The following is a 13,407-nucleotide window of genomic DNA, read 5'->3' on the forward strand; positions in this document are numbered from 1 at the left end:
GCGTGTTTCCTGAGCACCTTGATAAGGCGCGCTAAGGGGCTGTCCCTGCTCCCTGTCGCCTTCCTCTCCCTCGCCCTCTGGGAGCTCCTGGCCACCAGGGCCGGGTTTGGTTCACCCTTGCGGACAGCCTGCCCACAGCGGTTGGCTTGTGCCCTCAGCATCCACTCCTGCCTCAGAGCCGGGCGGGAGGTGGAGGGGCACTGGCCCTGCCCTCAGGAGCGCAGAGGAGGCCTCCGCGCACCCTGGCGGGATCGCAGGGCCAGAGGGCGGGCTTGTGCCCCAGGGTTGTCTGACTGAGGAGCAGGTGGCCTCTCGCGTGCTCTCTTTAGGTTTGCTGGCTCAGTTCCTAAGGAAACAAGTCCCCGTGTCCTCAGTGCTGATCCTTGGGCTGACCCTTATGGGGCACTGCACACGCGGTTCCCCCAGCAGCCTCGGAGGGGCTGGCCTGCGGTCCCCCTCCTAGTTCTCCAAGAGCGCCCTTCCCACCATCACGCGGCTGCAAGTTCCAGCTTCCCCACTCCCTTCCTGGGCAGCCGGCACCTCCCCAGCTCACCCCTGCCTCCCCGGCAGGACGAACACCTGTCCTGGTTTTAGCCCTGTCTGCTGGGAAACAAAAGGTCCCTGTTTTTGGCAATGGATTCAGAAAGTTAGGGTGAAAGTACATAATGAATATTGTGGCCCCAAATTTTGTAACTGAAAACCCTGGTCTTTGTGTCAATTGGACGTGGTTTAGATCGCCCACCTTTCATAGTCCCCGTCACTGGCTGTTGACGTTGGCAGCTGTGATTTCCAGATCATCAAGTGGCGTTGCTCTGAGGCACGTGACCGCGCGCCGTGACGTCACGAGCTTTAATACAGCCCGCCTTGGACTCTGCCTGCAGATGAACTGTTTTGCGTTGTATCAAGATTGCACCAGTTATTATTTTTAACAGTGTGATAATGCAACCATGTTTCCTAAGAGTTCAGATAATGAAAATGAGAATGATTACAATACCAACATGCGCATGACCCAGATATCACTGAAAAAGGAGGCTAAGTGGCTGTGGTATTTTAATGATATGGAAGGACACGTGCAACTGGATGAGGGAGGTAAATAAGCCACACAGAGCATCCTGCCCAGAGTGCAGAAAGCCTTTGGGTTGGGTCGGGTGCAGAAGGAACGTGAAAGCACTTAGGGGCCCTGGATCCCAACATGGAGCTGAGACAGGCATGTACTTCTGAATCAGTCAGAAGTCTTTCTGCCATCCAAACAGTCCCCAGTCCCCAAGCAGAAAGCAGCCCACAGTTAGCTGGGGTACACCATGGGGACAAACAGCTGCCTAGCGTCCCTTGACTGCACTGTGAACTGACGCAGTTCGTTCCTGATTCAGAGGGTGCGACTAAAATGTCCTGTGGGTGGGTGGAAAGGGGAGAATTGATGACAGGTGTGCTGGCCCCTCTCTTGTGGGTCTGACCCTGCTTTGTGTGGTGACTCAAGGGGTCCATTGAATCTTGGTGTGGCAAAAATCTTGCCTAGCGATGGCACTTTGCTTCAAAATACGGAGTTTCAAGGCATCTTGATTTCTATGAGGATTTTCATGGAACTGCAGAAAACTAGACAAAAAATTATTCACTTGTCTGAACACAAAGCAGACTTTGCTCATTTATCCGCATATCTGGCAGGCAGTTCACGTGTAAATTGTGGTAAATTTCGTTGTCTATGAACGTTATACCAAAGAAAACGCGAAGATCTTAACCTGCCAAATGCCCCTCATGCCCCGTACAGAACTTGTAATAGTGGGGCTCTCCTAATGAAAGTTTTTGGTCCCTTTCCAGTTTCCTCACCAGGTGAGCTTTTTGATCTTATAGAGATGGAGGAGAGCGCCTCCTTAGACACGTGCCCCAGGGGTCATCACTGTTGCTGACCATAGAAAGATGTTCACGTGTCGGCCTGCTTTGAAAAATTACACTTTAAACGTGTGAGACGAGAGAAATGCCCTCCTCATTTGAAAATACATTGAGAGTGAGAATGGAGAAAGGAACGACAGTAAAACAAATTTATATGCCATATCTCCAAAACTGTTTGGTGATCTCTGAAGAGGCCATAAGGAACCTAGGAAAGGATAAACTATTGTACCTGAAGTTGTTCAATGTTACGTGTAGGTTGTGGCGAAGTCTCATACAGCAGAAGAAATGACTCATTGTTTTGGAAATGAGACTGCTTCATAACTCAAAAGATGTCACCAGGAAAGAGCAGCCAAGTTAAATAGGACTTTCTCAATACCTTTATTAAAATTCTAACTTATTTGAAATCCAACTTGGATGCCACAATTTAAATTTACCTCTGTGCTGTAATACCATTTTCCCTGAGAAGAGAGGTTTAACTTAGGACGTCATTGTGCTACAGAGAGTTTTAAAATGATGGACATCTAGACAAGGACCTCTCTGATGAATATGTAGGTACAAAGGACCTGATTGACCGACAGCTGGCCTGCTGCACAAGCCCGTAGACGTGGGATGGATGGGCATCTTTGGAGAGCGGAAAACTAAGGCATACAGGCGTACAACCCTCTGCTAGTAAGGAAAATCCTAAATACTTCCATGTGCAAACACCTTTTGGGCAGCATCTTTAGATTGATTTCATCACATTGGCTGAACACCAGGAATCAGTGGTAATGTGTGCTGATAACTGCAGCACTGCAAGTAAAAGGGAATTTCACGTTTGACTGTGTCCAGTTTCACCACCACATAAAAGATGAGAAGGATGTCCTAAGGCCTGCGGACAATTCAGGGTCTCTTGGAAAAGGAAGCAGGGTAAAAATACCCTTCTGCATCATGGGACAGAGAGAAACATCTCACTTTTTTATTAAATATAGGTAGTATCCATTTAATCAGTTCTATAGTATTTATGTTTCCCTTTTTAAAAATCTTGCATGTATGCATTTAAGAATATAGCCTACAAAATTTATATAACCAATAAGGTTAAAATAAATAACTAAAAAATTGTCATTTTTCTCACATAAATCATTTAATCCTACAATTTGTGGCTATTAACTAGTCCTATTTTTCTTTTGTTTAAATAATAGCATTTATGTAGCAGAAAAGTAAATATTACAGAATAAACAGCATTACTAGGAAACTAGATATCTCCAGGTATAAATGGACCTCTGCCTTACATCATGCACAAAAATTAACTCAAAATCTAAATGAACTCATAGATCTAAATGTAACAACTAAAAGTTACTAAATACTTCGAAGAAGACAGGGAAGCAGATTTGGCTCAATGGATAGAGCGTCCACCTACCACATGGGAGGTCAAGGGTTCCAACCCAGGGCCTCCTGACTCGTGTGATGAGCTGGCCCACATGCAGTGCTGATGCGCTCAAGGAGTGCCGTGCCCCGCAGGGGTGTTCCCCACATAGGAGAGCCCCACGCACAAGGACTGTGCCCCATTAAGAGAGCTACCCAGCGCGGAAAAAAAAGCGCAGCCTGTCCAGGAGTGGCGCCGCACACATGGAGAGATGATGCAACAAAAAAGAGACATAGATTCCTGGTGCTGCTGACAAAAGTATAAATGGACACAGAGAGCAGACAACTGGGGGGGGGGGGGGGAAGGGCAGGGAAGGGGAGAGAAATAAATAAAAAATCTTTTTTAAAAATAAATAAACACTTAGAAAAAGACATAAGGAGTAAATCCTTGTGACCTTGGATTAAGCTGAGCCTTCTTGGATATATAGAATACCAAAAGCACAAGTGACAAAAGAAAAAAATGGGTAAATTGGACTTCATCAAAGGACACCGTCAAGAAAGTAAAAAGATAACCCATAGAATGGAAGAAAATATTTTCAAATTATCAGTTAAGGAACTTATATCCAGGATACATAAAGAACTCTTGCAACTCACTAACCTGAAGACAGTCCATTTAAAATTTGGGCAAAGGATCTGAATAGATACTTTTCCAAAGAAGATATACAAATGGCCAGTAAGTACAATTTAAGATGCTCAACATTATGTCATTAGGGAAATGCAAATCTAAACCATGAGATAGCCCTTCATACCCCCTGGGCTGGCTATAAGCAGAAAGGCAGGTAATAGTGTTGGGAGGCTGAGGATAAACTGGAACCCTTATACATTGCTGGTGGGAATGTAAGTTGGGATGACTGCTTTGAAAAACAGCCTTTCATTTCCTCAAAAGTTTAGACATACAGAGATGCCGCATGAGCCAGCAATTCCACTCCTACTATACACTCAAGAGAAATGAAACCAAGTGTCCATACAATAGCTTGTTCAGAAATGTTCACAGCAGCACAATTCAGAATAACCAAAAAGTAGAAACAACCTAAATGTCAGTTGACTGATAAATGGATTACAAAAATACATAGTGTATTCACACATTGGGTTAGTATTCAGCCATAAAAAAGAATGAAGTACTAATTTGTGCTACAACGTGGATGAATCTTGAACCTTCATGCTAAGTGAAAGAAGCCAGTCATAAAGGACCATGCATTATATTATTCCATTTATTCCATCGCCAGAATAGGCAGATTGATAGTGACAGAAAGTAGATTAGTAGCTGCCTAGGGCCCAGGACTTTAAGGAGAAAGGAGGAGTGACTGCCAGTGGGCACAGGGTTTCTTCTGGGGGTGGTGAAGATGTTCTAAAGTTGATTCTGGGGTGGCAGACTTGGCCCAGTGGTTCGGGCGTCCGCCTACCACATGGGAGGTCCACGGTTCAAACCCCGGGCCTCCTTGACCCGTGTGGAGCTGGCCCATGCGCAAGGAGTGCGCCCCGTAAGGAGAGCCACCCAGCACGAAAGAAAGTGCAGCCTGCCCAAGAATTGTGCTACCCACATGGAGAGCTGACACAACAAGATGACGCAACAAGAAGAAACGCAGATTCCCATGGCGCTGACAACAGAAGCGGACAAAAAGAAGACGCAGCAAATAGACACAGAGAACTGACATCCGGGGTTGGGGGGGGGAGGGAAGAGAAATAAATAAATAAATACATCTTTAAAAAATAAAAAGTTGATTCTGGTTGTGGCTGCACAAGTCTGTGAATGTATTTTATTATTTTATTTTTTTAAAGATTTATTTATTTGATTCCCCCCCCCCCCCGGGTTGTCTGTTCTCTGTGTCTATTTGCTGCGTCTTGTTTCTTTGTCCGCTTCTGTTGTCGTCAGCAGCAGCATGGGAAGTGTGGGCGGCGCCATTCCTGGGCAGGCTGCACTTTCTTTCGCGCTGGGTGGCTCTCCTTACAGGTGCACTCCTTGCTCGTGGGACTCCCCTACGCGGGGGACACCCCTGCGTGGCATAGCATCCTTGCGCGCATCAGCACTGCGCATGGGCCAGCTCCACACGGGTCAAGGAGGCCTGGGGTTTGAACCGCGGACCTCCCGTGTGGTAGACGGATGCCCTATCCACTGGGCCAAGTCCGTTTCCCTGTGAATATACTAAAAGCCATTGAGTTGTACTCTTTAAATGCGTGAACTGCATGTGAATTAACCACCATGAGCTAAAAATAGTAGTAGTATGCAACCATATAATTGCAAGGTTAATACCTGTTTTTTGTTTTTGTTGAAATAGTAACAGATGTGCATTATTATTACAACTTATATTACCGTGTTTTGAGGTTGTTTGGTATGACTGCGCCCAATTTTGGTTCTCTAAAATGTTGGTTACCCTTGTCCTCACGTGACTTGGGTTAATAGCACGAAAAGTGTTGCTAGATGGCAAATTGTGCCCTGAAGCCTCTGAGTGGCCCTAGGAGGCCCCTGGGGAGGCGAGGACACCTGCACCCATGGTGTGTGTGACAGGTCAGGCATGGGCAGGCGGCCGGTGCCCCAGCCCCACCCTTGTAGTCTGGTCCTCGCCTTACTCCCCACATACCTGCTGCTCCAGCCGCTCCACACAGGACCCCTGCCTGGAATTACTTTCCATGACCTGTTACTGCTTGCCCAAATCCTGCTCCTGCCACCTCCTCCAGGTAGCCTGTTTGAATTTCTTTCCCTCTCTCCGGTGCCCGCACCTGGAGCTGCAGTGGTACTGTTGGCAGCTCTCTTTGGAACTCAGCCAGCCTGCTCTGCAGAGTAGTTGAGTGTCCAAGGCTGCGAGCCCCTCCTCCAGGCCGAGGCCCAGGTGTGGCTCGGCTTGTGCCCTCAGCACCCAGCACAGGCCAGCTGCCCCACGCCTCTGTGTTCGCCACCTCCACTCCCTTCCCACTACGACATCCAGTTTTCCTCTTGATACTGCGGCTTCCAGACCAGGCCCCACCCACCCACGGCCAGGGACTCGTGGCCGTCAATTGCTTCCTTTGTGAGATGGGCGTGGCGTTCCAGACCTGAGGACGGGACTCGCATAGATGCCCTACCTGAGCGTCTGGTCTTTGTGCACCACTGCTTCTGCACGGGAGCCCCGTTGGTGACACCCCCACCACGCACCACACCCGTGAGGAGAGAACTCGGGGCTTGCTGCCAGCCAGTGCTTCAGCCCCATGCTTTCCGAACCCTCTCCCTCAGTGAACCAGCCCTTCTCACCACCTGCTCCCAAGAAACTTCTTCATTCCGAAGGAGGAGCTTGGAGGAGGCTACAGTGTCACAGTTGTGGGGCCAAGCTGCCCAGATTCCAGTCCGTCCATCACCAGTCTGTGCTTCAGTTTCTTAATCTGTAAAATGGGGGTAATAGGCCTTGATATTTTTGGTCGCTGGCCTGGCAGTGTCAGACACCCATTCACGTGTCTGTGTACATGCGAGGCTCTGCCGGGACAGAGCCCAGCGATGCGATCCGAGAGGCTTGGTGTGAGAGCTGGGTTGTCCGTAGGGCCGGTCCCTTCCCTCTCTGGGCTTGTTTCCTCCCCTGCCCTGGGATGGAGCACCTCCGTCCCGCACAGCTCTAAGGGCTGGGGCCGGGAGCCAGTTCCAGCCCCTGGGGCCTTGGATACCCGAGCATGTGTGAGAGAAACCAGCAGAGTGGGAGCACCCAGGTGGCAGGACTTTGCAGCGCTAGCCAGGACTTGGGGTCGGCAGGTGCTTGGCTGGCTCCCATGGACGGCTCACTGGTTGTGGAGCCCGCGGGAGGGCCGAGAGGGCTGTGGGCCCGCTGAGCTGCTGCGTTCTCTGCTTCTCCCTCAGTTCCCGATGGGCCCTGGCTCGGACGGCCCGATGGGAGGCATGGGCGGCATGGAGCCTCACCACATGAACGGATCCTTAGGTGAGGCTGCCCGGGCTCCCCTTCACTTCCGCTTCCGGCTCCACCAGGCCCAGTACTCAGCCCTGAGCTCGGTGGGCGCACAGGAGGGTCCCGAGAAAAAGACGGTGCCCCAGACAGAGCATTTTCTGCACAGAAACAGCATGGGATTTGGGTGGAAGGGCTGGAGGCCCGGAGAGCACAGACAGGACGGGATTCCTGCGGTGCTGGGGAACGAGCGGGAAACTGAAGTGGATTCTTTCCTTCCAGGGTCAGGCGACATAGATGGACTTCCAAAAGTGAGTCAGCAGCCCATGTCCCCTCCCCAGCAGCCCCCGTCCTGCCTTCCTCCCCATCTCTGCGGGAGGTTGCCGGGAACGCGGGGGCCTCACCTCTTCCTCCTCTTTCCACAGAATTCTCCTAACAATATAAGTGGCATTAGCAATCCTCCAGGCACTCCGCGAGACGACGGCGAGCTAGGAGGCAATTTCCTCCACTCCTTCCAAAACGACAATGTAAGCCCCCTGCCCGTGAGGGGACCAGGCGCTCGGCCACTCAAAAGTTGCAGGGCCTGGTGGCCACGTGTTGCCCTCTGGGCTGCTGGGTTATTTTCCCACACAGAGCCCTTCCGCGCAGTGTGGCTCTGAGTCCTGGCAGGTCCTCGGGGCATCTGTGCAGGCAGGACGCCTTTGGCGCTAACAACACTGGTGTGGCCCGGCAAGGGGCCGGGAGACCTGGGCTCAGCCCCAGCCCACATGGCCCTGGGGACAGCATTGCCTCTGCGAGTCCCTTTCCATCTGTCCTGGGGAGGAAGGTTCATGCGACGGCAATTTCCAGGGGTCTCAACGCAAGGGGGCAACCGTCTGTTTCTCTATATCGGGCCTCTGTTTGCAACCTCCTATAAAGAGGTGGTGTTATGGTTAAGCTGGCTTTTGAGAACCCAGGACCCCCCAGCAGTGCTCAGCTGAGCTCCTGGTCGTGCAGGACGGCCAGCTGCTCCACCGGAGGCAGCAGGGGCTGCTGCTGCTGCACGCTGGAGGGAAGCACTGACTTGGCAAGGGGCGGGGGCAGGGGGGCGGCCGCATGGGCTCCTGGCTCTCCCAGCAGAGGGACGCAGGCCGCACTGGGCCGGGGCTCCCCACCCGCCTTCTCTCCCCGCCATCCTGACCCTGCGCAGCTCTGTTCCTTAGCCTTCACGCGGCTGGTGGCACGTCGGTCCCCCGCCACGGCCTCCCCCTTCCGCCCGCCCTCATGACAGCCCCCTTCTCTGCTTCCCCCCTCCAGTATTCTCCAAGCATGACGATGAGTGTGTGACTCGTCCCTCCCTCCTCCTCTTCTCCGAGACGGTGAGAGAGCCGGCATTGCAGGCGGGAAGATGCCAGAAATTATGCAAGAAGAAGTGAGGTGTCGTTACCCAGGAGCTGGTGGAGGGGCACCTCCCTGCTCCCCTCAACCTCTCCCCCCTCCCCTCTCCCTCCCCCCACCTTCTCCAGTTTTAGTTTCATGCAATAAAAAGGCCGAACTTTTTATTCCATAAAACATGAAGGACAAAACTCAAAATAAAAAAATATATTTCAAGTCAATGACCAGAAAAATCCCACCCCTTGCCCTTTCCCGAAAGGACCTTTTATGTACATGACACTTTTTTGTTTGTTTTTGTTTGGGGTTTTATTGTTGTTGGGATTTTTTAATTTGTTTTCAGGGGGGGTTTTTGGGGGGAAAAATTTTTAAAAATGAAAGCTTCTAGCAAGCCCCCCCCCCCACCGCCCTTCTCCAATCAACCTCTTTGCTTTCTTCTTAAAAAAAAAAAAAGAAAAAAAAAAAACAAGCCCTGCTGCCTGTACCCAAGCCCTCCCACCAGGAAAGCTAGTCTAGGTGTGAGATCTCACACTGTCTTTGTAGCCATCTAAAATAATAATAATAAACTGGACAGTTTACAAACGGTGGTTGCTTTCAAAAGGCCTTTTTTGGAAAGAAGAGAAGTCACCCTTTTCCATTTGGGGATTTGGGTTGGTGTGGATGGGCCTGGGAGGGGCAGCGGGGACCCCCTTTTGTTTTTGCTTGGTTTTTCCTGGCTGGGGTGCCGACAGCAGCAGCACAACCTGGACCCCAAGAGCCCTCCCCAGCCCCGCCCCGCTCACCTGGCTGGAGGGGGCCGGACCGCTCGACCTGAGTTCAAGCTCCTGCCACAGCCGAGGCGGCGGTCCCGTGGCCAAGACCTTCGCTGTGACCAGGTGGCATGCACTGTGTTCCCAGGACTGCCTCCTCCCCTGCTCCTCTCTCTCTCTCTTCTGGATCTTTCTTCCGCCCTGGCCTCCCTGCCGCTCCAGCCTCCCTTTCCCGGCCCCCGCCCCAGTCCACCCAGCAAGAGTCCTGCTGGCTGGGTGGCAGCCTGGAGCGGAGCCCGTGCAGCCGCCGCCGACAGGACGGCTATGACCTGGGACACGGAAACTGTGATGTACGCGTTCTCGTCGTGGTTCATCGCTCGCTCATCCTGCGCACGGCGGGCGGGGCTGGAGCTCTGGTTTTCTTTTGTTTTTTTTCTCTTCTTTTTCAAAGATGGGATATTGACCAGATTGCTTTGAATATGCTTGGAACTGAATGGAAAGACTTTGGAGTCATTGTTGGGGGCTGGGGGGCTAAGAGGAATGCCAACAACCAAACAGACGTGCAGTTTCCGGTCCTGGTTTTATTTTCAAAAACCTACAAACCCAACCATGGAACCTGCCCCCTCCCAGGAGGGGTGACGTGGCCTCCCTCACCTCACCGCCCCTCATCGGAACCTTTGTGTCTTGCCCTCGAAGACACCCGAATTCTTTGTACATTTACACTCCCTGCTGCCCCTTCCTCCCTCCCCCTGTAGCTGGTCTTTGTTTTATTACCTCCCCTTTCTGATCCATGTATATCATATTATGTGAGATATCATCTGCCTGAAAAAAGACCTTGTGCGGATTATTGGGAACATTGTAGCTGTTCTGTGTTTTTTCTTACCTTGTAGTCTGGTTCTGAATTAAGAGAGGAAAAAAAAAGTAATTATGATACATTGTAGTTTGTGTACGATATATGTTGATAACGTTTTATTAAAGGGACATCTTTTTTCCGCAGCCCTTCCTGACATGTTTGGGGGAACGTGGGTTGGAGTTTATTATACTGATTACAAAACGCAAGGTGACTGGTTGGACAGGGTTTTTGTTCCCGGTGCATAACAAGATTTTTTAAGGCCTTTTCCTAGGCATATTAATTAGGTATTTTTCTGTAGAGTTGCAGTGACTTTTGGGGAAGGTGGGGTGGAAGGAGCACCATCAGTCGCACTTCACATATTTGGGGACATTCTTAAAAAGCCAGGCTCAAGTTTTTGTCTTGGAAACACGTTTTGGCTTGCTGTTTATTTTTTTCCAGAAAGTAGAAAACCGTTTCTCGTGCCACGTTTTCAGTCGTAAGTCATTATGGGCACAGTGAGTCTATGGCTGGAGTCACACCTGCTTTCCCCAAGGCTCCGAAGGCCCAAGTGCCCGGATGCTCGTGCTGCTGCGGTGGGCGTGAGGCAGCCACAGGGAAGGCCTTGCTTGGGTCAGTGGGTGCAGGGCCAGGGAGGGAGATGTTCCTTTTTTTCCCCACCTCCAAGGCAATGGAACGCTTTTTCCCCCACTCCTTTATTTTGTAAAAGATAGTTCAATTACATAAATGTTACAGAGAATATATAGGGGATTCCCATATGCCCCACTCCCCACACCTCCCACATTTTCCTACATTAGCAACTTCTTTCATCAGTGTGGTACATTTGTTGTGATTGATAAACACATTTTGGAGCATTGCCAGTAAGCATGGATTATAGTTTACATTGTAGTTTATACTCTCTCCCATTTGACTCTGTAGGTTATGGCTGGGTATATAATGGCCTGTATCTGTCAAGGTAATGTCATTCAGTTGATTCCCAAGTCCCGAAAATGCCCGCCTGTTACACCTGTTTTTCCCTCTCCCTATCCCCAGAACATCTTTGGGCACTGCCTCCACAGCAGTGGCATTTCTTCCATTGCTAGAATCACAAGTAGTCTATAGTAAAATACTAGTAAGTTTACTTTAGTCCATAGTTTGTTTTCCAATCCTGAGGACTCTCGGATGGTGATACCACTCCATTAATTGGGAGGGGCCTTCAATCCCATACATTCGATAGATGGAATTCTCTTGCTTGCAGTTGTATGCACTTGGTTCTTTGGTAGGTTGTTTGTCTATCATCTCACCGTTAGTTGTCCTAGGTGTGGAAAGGCTTTTAAAAAAGAGTAGCACCATCTGATTGGAATTTTAGCAAACTTCTGCAGGCTACAGACTGAAAGATGGCTTGGTGAGGCAGGACATGGCAGGACCCATTCTTTCCCATCTGTCACCCTGGCAAGAAGTGCCGAGAGCCTAAGTGAGGTGAGCAGCAGTGGATGCCGATTTGAACAGTGTTTGCAAAGTAGAACAAGGCTCCCCAGCCTTCCTGCCTTGGATTTACCTGGGACTTTGAGGACCCACTCTAGGCCTGCAGCAGGCGGGATAGGGCGACACACAATACCTGGGCAACCTTTACAAGCATCTGAGGTGCCAGATTGTACGTAGTCAGATCAAATGCTGCCTTTACCACTTACTTGCTGTGTGTCCGTGAGAAAGTTAATTTATTTTTCTGTCCTCAGTTTCTTCATCTATAAAGATGGGGTTGTTATGAGGATACAATTATATTTGCAAAGTGCTTAAAACAGTATGTTAGTGGCTAGGGAGAGCCCAATGGGTGTGATGGGAGTAGCTGAGAGCCTCTAGAAGACTCCATTTGGCCCTTCCCTCCTCACCTTGGAACGATGTTTCCTTTCCTAGGCTGCTCAGCACAGAAACCTTTGAACTATGGGGCAACAGCTTCCTTGGGTAGATGAAGGAACTTGGAGGCTGCGAGTTCTGAAGGGCGTTGATTCCACCAGCATTGACACCTGCCGCGTGCCTGCCCAGTGCTGGGGGAGGAGTGAAGATGGGGGCACATCTTCTCACTACCCTTGCTCCCCCCGTGCCATGCAGTGCAGAAGTCGGCACGGATGGAGCAGTGGTGTGGGTGCCGAGCTGCAGGGAGCCCTGGCCATGGCCTGTGACCGCCCACCCTGACCGAGCCTGCTGTGGGCCTCGAGCACACTTTCTGCTGAGGTCCTGCCCGCCTCTGCTTGGGGCCTGAGCGCCCTTCCCTGTCCTGGCTCACCTGGAGCCTCCAGGGACCTCCCCAGTGCCCTTCACCACTCGCATGGCCCTGGCAGGCCTTGGTCCACTGCTGGCCTTCCCACTAGGAGCAAATGTGCTTCAGCCACCACTGACATGCAGGCGGCAGCTGGAGGAGCCCGGGAGTTAGTTTAGGGCAAAACATCCCTCCTCTCCTCTCTGCTGGCACCACCACCCAAAAGCAGCACCTTCCCTGGAGCCAGAAAGGAGCCCCTTGTGGCAAACCGACCCAGGGAAGGGCGGGGCATGGTCAGCAGCTGCCAAGAGGGCAGAGCCAGACTCTTGGGCTCAACTCGTTTGCTCTGCCCGAATCCCTGGGTGACCCTGAGCAAAGCCTTCCTGCCTGGGCCTCTGCTGTCCCTGAAGTGTGGTGGGTTGTGTTCCAAAATTCCAGAGAGCCCAGGGGCCGAGTCCAGAGCGTACCTTCGTGAGGCTCTGGCCCCGGGTTGAGTGGAGCCTGGAGCAAGGCTTTTGGGGGCTCAGGCCTTGTCTCCAACCTGGCCTGGGGTCTAGCGGCTGGGCAGGGCGAGGGAAGGGACCAGAGGCTGGTGTGCCCTACTCTGCCCAGCTTGGCCTCCCTGGCTCCAGGCACCAGGGAGCTTGGCATGGGGCTGGGGGTTAGAAACAAAGCACCAGCCCAAGGTGGGGGTGGTGCCTTCGGCCCGCACTGGTGCTTCCTCTTGTGTTTCCAGGTGCCTGTGAGGCCCGGTCCTCAGCATCTGTTATCTGGGCATTCAGCCACTTCCTCAGTTTCCTACCTCCACTGCAGCCCTTCCAATGCCACAATATCTTCTAATTCACACCTGAGCCTCTAAACCCTCCCTCCCTCTCTCCCATCCTCCCTCCCTCCCCATCCGCCATCCATGAATGTATTTATGGAGTAACCATTATATGCTAGACACTAGGGATGCAGTAGTGAGCAAAGCAGACATGGACAGCTGGAGGTGTCATTCCCTGAGGTGGGCTGGGCTGCAGGAAGAGCAGGGTGGGCGTGGGGTGAGGCTCC

General features: G+C 51.4%; 1 protein-coding gene across 8 annotated transcripts in view; it reads left to right on the forward strand.

Annotated features, from left to right (window-relative positions):
• Nucleotides 1-10,267, forward strand: part of SSBP3 (single stranded DNA binding protein 3) — a 160,429-nt gene extending 150,162 nt beyond the window's left edge. For all 8 annotated transcript variants that reach the window (XM_058303528.2, XM_058303530.2, XM_058303531.2 and 5 more), the window contains 4 exons: nucleotides 7,109-7,187; nucleotides 7,434-7,462; nucleotides 7,577-7,678; nucleotides 8,448-10,267. In XM_058303528.2, coding sequence (XP_058159511.1) covers nucleotides 7,109-7,187; nucleotides 7,434-7,462; nucleotides 7,577-7,678; nucleotides 8,448-8,477 — 240 coding nt within the window. In that variant the 3' untranslated portion in view covers nucleotides 8,478-10,267. The remainder of the gene's footprint in view (nucleotides 1-7,108; nucleotides 7,188-7,433; nucleotides 7,463-7,576; nucleotides 7,679-8,447) is intronic.
• The last annotated feature ends 3,140 nt before the right edge of the window (nucleotides 10,268-13,407 follow it).

The sequence above is a fragment of the Dasypus novemcinctus genome, chromosome 9 (genome assembly GCF_030445035.2).
Source record: "Dasypus novemcinctus isolate mDasNov1 chromosome 9, mDasNov1.1.hap2, whole genome shotgun sequence".
Lineage (NCBI taxonomy): Eukaryota > Metazoa > Chordata > Mammalia > Cingulata > Dasypodidae > Dasypus > Dasypus novemcinctus.